The 6,430-nt window shown below is 38.4% G+C and overlaps 1 protein-coding gene across 1 annotated transcript; it reads right to left on the bottom strand.

Annotated features, from left to right (window-relative positions):
- Positions 1-244: 244 nt before the first annotated feature.
- LOC131971561 (uncharacterized) lies at positions 245-6,014 on the bottom strand. The gene is made up of 5 exons (XM_059333073.1): positions 5,939-6,014; positions 4,833-4,869; positions 4,669-4,742; positions 775-1,131; positions 245-679 (listed from the first exon to the last, which is right to left on the bottom strand). Exons 3-5 carry the CDS (start codon positions 4,721-4,723, stop codon positions 417-419), a joined length of 675 nt encoding a protein of 224 aa, XP_059189056.1. The 5' UTR covers positions 4,724-4,742; positions 4,833-4,869; positions 5,939-6,014; the 3' UTR covers positions 245-416.
- Between the last annotated feature and the right edge of the window lie 416 nt (positions 6,015-6,430).

The raw sequence follows: 6,430 nt of genomic DNA, 5'->3' as shown, positions 1-6,430 counted from the left end.
ATTAGTATAACTTGTTCCTGCATTATATAATTTTATACTCACACCTGCATTGCTATTATTATATATGTATCCAGTGTATTTATATCAACTTCTTATTATCCTTTCAATTTATTATTGCCACTAGACATGTACATTTCTCAAAACTTTACACATTTCATTAAACTTTTGATTAGATGCTGAACAACATTTCCTTGTTTCAGTACCTGTGTTTTTTGCAATGCCAATAAAGTTGGATACAATCTGATCAATTTTCTAATTTGACAGTGAAGACCAGGAAGAGATTATCATGCAGCATGTCTACAATCTAATGCAGCAGTGAGTTTATGTGGTTTCCTGTAATAATGCACACTACAAATCCACTGAGTTATATACAGTTAGTATATCATATAAAATGTAAAAGGCTCCAGCAGATGGTGTTACGTCAATGAAAGACTGAAAGTAAACTCACACACTGGAGGAGAGGGGAAGTCCTCATATCCTGATATAGCACAGGAAAAGCTGTCTGGTGAATAATAAATGTAGTTTGCATAATGAGGGGACCTGTCTTCCTTTATCTTCTGTCCGTTCTGGTACCAGATGTAGGAAGTGGGAGCAGGTAGAGGACAACTGCTCTGACAGTGCAGGTTTGCCCAGGAAGGATACAAGATGTGCTGTGGTCTCGTCACTTCAACCTGCAGATCTTGATGTTAAAAAAAAAATCAACATGAACTTTAGCTAGCAGTGATAAATTCTAAAATCCTCAACTTTTGAAAAAATAATAAACCTTCATGTTACCTGTGACAGACAAAGTGACTCCAGGTTTACCAGTAACTTTCCCACCTGGTTGGTTTGTTATGAACCTGAACTTGTACTCAGCTGAGTCGCTCTCTCTCAGGTCTCTGATTGTCAGAGTGCAGTCGTTGTTGTTAGAACTGTACTGTACACGACCTGAATACTCTGAGTCTGTTTTCAGATCCACAGGTTCAATATCAGTCCCTTTAGTAAACCAGATGGTTTCTTTAACCTTAGTATCAAGGTCTTTTATCTTGGATGGGAATGTGTAGACGCAGCGTATGTTCACTGTTGATCTCTTTAAGCCACAGACCTGAGTAGAAGGGTAAGTCATTCTCCAGTCATTCTGACCCTGTATCACTGTAACACAGAGAACACCAGAAACCACAATCAAAATTAATACATTCAGTCAATTATTGGCAGAATTGGAGGAAAGGCAGCCTGGAAAACATTTAAAAATGACTCAGCTCCAGGTGTCAATTTGCATGTACATTAGGTTTGAGAACCTCATTGGCTACAGAACCTCTGACACTACAGGATGTCTAAAAGGAACACAAAAAGTGGCTATCATGCACTTCCTCCTTCTCTTCCTCTCAGTCCCTTAAGGGGACAACACTGCTCTTCTCAACAGGGTCTGCCAAAGACAGAAGCTCCTCGACTACAAACGCCGCTTCTCTCTTCTCCTGCAGTCTCTCCCAGGAGACGCAGAACCCGTTCCTCCAGGAAACAGGACTTCCAGCTGGAACAAAGGACCCAGAGCACAGGCATGGGCCACAAAGTCAACTACAGCAGCAGTGAGCCCAGAGACCAGGACCCAAGGTCTCAGATAACTTCGACTGCAATAGGACAACAAAGCAAATTGCTCTGGATTACAACAAGGACTACTAGTGTGCAAACACAGCAACTGATGGCTGGACCACACTCAGGAGCAAACCTTTAACCTTTGTCCAAGCCTTTCTTCATGATCCTGTAGATCCTCCTCACCCTCACAGACTTACTGGTAATGTACTGGGCTAGAAACGTTAGAAACAAGCAGAAGACTGAGCGCAAGATTTTAACCTGTAATAGATATTTAGATTTAATGTGTTTGTTAAGTATTCTTGTTGGGGTATCTGTGCAAGATGTTGTACAAGGCTCTCTGCTACTAATTCCATTTTTATCTGGCACATGATTTCACATACAGCACACTTTAGATTGGCTTTCTAACAGACACATAGCTCAAAGTTGCATTGAAAGCACAAGCTCTTTGTTTTCCAAGATGAGAGAAAGACCATCCATTATGATCTTTTGTCTGAATGCCATTTTTACTCACATAAAAACACAAGTACACACACACACACTTCCTTTGCAATGTCGCTGCTAAGAAAGAGTGAAATATATGCATTAACGTACATAAATAATACATTATCGGAAAAATGTGAATTATTATAGAATGTGCTTTTCTTGGTTAACTTCCTCTTTTTTGACTCTGTGGTCAGGTCCCTGCTGAATTGTGAAAACAAAAAAGAGAAATGCAGAACACAGAGGTGTAGTAACCTTCTTTCAGCAGAAATGATGTGAAGACATGATAAAAAATAAGATACGTTAAGACAGTATGACAGTAGACTTCACAGTGAGATCAATATCCCTCCAAAATACTTCAGTCTAATAAAATCAGCTTCAGATAGAAACTAATTGTCGGCCAGAGTCAGCTTTAGAACTGATTAACCCTGTAAGACCCAGTGTTGCAGAATTACAACAATTTTGGTTACCCCCAAAAAACCTCTAAATTTTTTTTTTTTTTGGTTCAACCACATTAACATGATCATTGGGTCCTATTGTTTGTTCTCACAATGCATTTGGATCCAACATTTGTATATAAGGCCCGCCCTAGGGTCAAGAACTCACACAACTTCCAATTTTTTGATCGAGCAACATCCCTTCGATTTACTGGACTGGATTAATCTGATTCAAGTAAGTAAAATGCTTTGAATATTTTTTTTTGTGTTTATTACAGTGTCTAGAACATGAACATATGTAGTGTTTGTGGAAAATGTGCCCTACATTTTATTTAGAGCTTGTTTTATAAGTGTTGCAATATTACAACGTTGGGTCAGAGTGGTAGTCAAAACAGCCCTGTTTTTGAGAGGAATGTCTTGAGAGGAACTTCAATTAAAATGTTTACAATATAACTTTAAACTAAACATGATTTACACATTCTAGCCTGAGCCTTATATTGAATTACATATTTATTGTATTAGAAAGTAAAGTGCAAAGATATATTGCTGTATCTAAACATTTTCATTTACTTATAATGATTTTTAACCACCTACAACACTCTCAGTATTTTCTCCTTATCACAGAATGCAGGACTTTTTACCAAAGAAATTCTGTTTGTGCATGTCTGCCCTTTGTCTTAGTCTCTATTGATAAGAAAATGCTCCTATCAATTCATAGCCAAAGCAGTTGTGGGGGATGCTCCTGGTGCACTTGTTGCATTGTTCTGGAACAGGTGCTAATGTTCAGGAATGTAAGGTGTGGTTGTAAGGTGGAGGCTACATGCATTCCTATTAGGATGATAATCACAGTCTACGATAGGTCAATCATACAGTATTGTATGGCCTGTGAAATGTGTGAATTGGCTACTTCAGTGCAATGTGTCAACACTTCAAAATAAAATCAGTCTCTCCGCCACCCCATCTTTCCTGCTCGTCATCCGGAATCTAGTAAGCATGTGTGCTATTTGTCTATACAGTGTACATTTGTTTCAATTTTATTTTTTCCATTTCAGAATGCCACCAGCAAAGAGAGCTTGCATCCTCTCTCATTCTGGTAATTATCTATTCCTGCTATTTACCTTGTTTGTGATATATTTGACTGGTATCTTCATGCGTATTTGAGATGTATATAAATTGATATATTTATTCTTTTTTTTCCTAATCAGGTGGGCACAACACCCAAAACTACAAAGAGAGGACGGCCATCGGCAGGCAACAGGAGCCCAGACGCAGCAGGGAGCCCTTCAGATGCTGTAAAGAGACCGTCCTTGGGTGATGGGAGTCCAAACGGTCCCTCCTCCAAAAAAACATGTGCACACCCCCCTCTGGATGTGTGCAGAGACCTCACTGGACACTTTCCATACAAGACGACAAGAGGACGCTGCAGACATTGCGGTAAAGGGTATACAAATACCCAATGCAGCAAGTGTGATGTCCGCCTCTGCTTTTCAGAGGACAAGAACTGCTTCTGGGACTATCACTGCAACTGACTGCAACTTAAAATGTAAATAAATGTCAAAGTGCTTGTTTGAATAAATCACACTTCATAACAACATGACTAAGATTATTATTCATGCTATATACTGGTTTGGGAAAAGCAAAACCCTGCAAATGAATCCTTAGTTCTGTACTGTTGTTCAGACAATGAGTGGAAATACAGGAGATTCTGCTACCCATTAAGCCCAACGTTGCAATATTACAACGTTTCCGTAAAAACTTACTAAAACATAAAATTTTTGAAAACACTCCATTTTCACCCCCAAAGGCCTCCTACAACAACATCTGAATGGTTGAAAATTTTTTTTTTTGCGTTTTTCTATATCTGGGTTTTACAGGGTTAAACAGGGCAACATGTTTTCACAGGGTGAGGAGGGAACACTCTCAGTTTACAGCATGTAAAAGTGCTCAGCTCACAGATACTTCAGATGTTGGCCACCACAAGAGCTTCCTAAAACAAATTCCAACTGATACAAAAGAAAGAAAGATAACTATGCATCAGAAAGTTTTCACAATTCGTCACAAACTGATATTTGGAACATTTCTGCATTTGTCTTCCACACAACTCTGATCCACTTATATCCAGGTGACTTCACAAGCCCCACATGTCCCCAGATTCCCCTCTTTTAAAGATATACAGTACCTGACACAGAGAGAAGGAAGACAAGACATCCACTCACTGCTGCAGTCAAACTCATAGCTGCTCCTCTCACCTCTCTGTGTGGGAGACAACAAAACAGATAAAAGCAGATAAAATAATGTAAACAGGAGGTATACAGAACGAGTCAAAGAAATGTTTCTACTTACAGTAAAGGACGTTTATGTCTTTGAAGACACCTTTCCTCTGAGCAGAAGACAGATATCAGGCTGTTAAAAGGCTACATTTCCTTCCTCTTTACATTATTAATATGCATGATGAGCCTATTGGCTAGAAACACCCACAACACAACAAACTTCAGATGTGTAACAAAATTAAAAAAAAAGAAATAAGTACCAAACCAGTTTCATTGTCAACATCCAACCAATAAAATTAAAAGAAATCCAAATAAAAGAAGAAAAAAGACAATCTTTATATGCACTGTGCATGATGTCATACTGACTGCATGAAATCTTTGAGTTCATATATTCACTGTTAACTCTGCAGTCAGGCTGCTGCTGTTTTTAGAAATGCAGAACACAGATGTGAGAAAGTCACACCTATTAGTGTGAACAAACATGAACATGTGACACACATATTCAAGTGCACTTGAAGCATTTAAACACATGGTGATGTTGAAAAAGTCCTTTTCATGACTTTGGCCTGTTTAACTAACAGACGTCTAACATTTAAATAGGGACACAACTGAGGAAATGAGTCCATTTTAAAAAAACAACAACAACCAAACAGTTTGCAGCAAAACATTAATTAGCAAAGACAGATAAAAATCATTAAAAATAAATAAATTACCTACCTAACATAATAGCAACAAACACCTCGAAAACAACTTGTTTTACTTGAGGCTCATAATCACAATGTTACACTAATTGACCTTTATTCTGAAAACCTTTATTCATATTTAGGGAACTTCAGCCTACTCCTGCTTTAATGAATCACCCCAAACACACAACAAACTTTTCATCAGTTTCTTTACATTCCTAGCTGGTTTGTTGCTCTGAAGCTGTTTTTGGGATCTCCTTCTCCACATACCACTATTGTGTTTTTTCACCATTTCTACTCAACCAAAATTTCTGCACTTTTCATACTATTTTCTCATACAAAGAATTTAAACTGGTTGAATGGAGATTTATGGCTCAAATGGATGTTAAAGGTCCAACATTGTGAAGTGACACATGCACCCCATGTTCACCACCAGCTCAGGGTTTTCTGAAGAAGAAAGTAAGAGTGGTGACTGAACTGATTTTTATTGTTTTACCTCGTCAACAGTGATGGAGAAGATCTGTCCTGATGCTCTTGGTCAGTCTTCTTTCTCCTTGTACCAGGTAATGTTAGCTTCTGGGTTAGCATCACTGCTGTAGGTCAGAGTCACTGAACTGCCCTCCACTATCTCAGCAGAGGGACTCACTGACACAGAGGGAAGTCTTGGAGCATCTGCAGGAGAAACACACACATTGAACATTACTTTGTTACTGATGCAGTGATGTAAACAAGGAAATTATTTCATCGTTTATGGTCACTGACATGTCTGTTGATGACCTCTGGCAGCTAAAAGACTATTATAAAAGAGTGGGTTAAAATATACAGATGTGTGTCTGGCACATTTTCTCCTCTGACACAAGAAAAGATGATCAGACAATTTATATGATGATCAGCAAAATGTCATTGAGATCAAAATCTTTCATTTAGGCTAAAGAATAGCTTGGGAAAAAAATCCTGGTATTATCAAATACCAGTGATTTACATGTAG

The sequence above is a fragment of the Centropristis striata genome, chromosome 1 (genome assembly GCF_030273125.1).
Source record: "Centropristis striata isolate RG_2023a ecotype Rhode Island chromosome 1, C.striata_1.0, whole genome shotgun sequence".
Classification (NCBI taxonomy): domain Eukaryota; kingdom Metazoa; phylum Chordata; class Actinopteri; order Perciformes; family Serranidae; genus Centropristis; species Centropristis striata.
The sequence above is the reverse complement of the archived record's forward strand: the minus strand, read 5'-3'. Positions and strand labels throughout refer to the sequence as shown.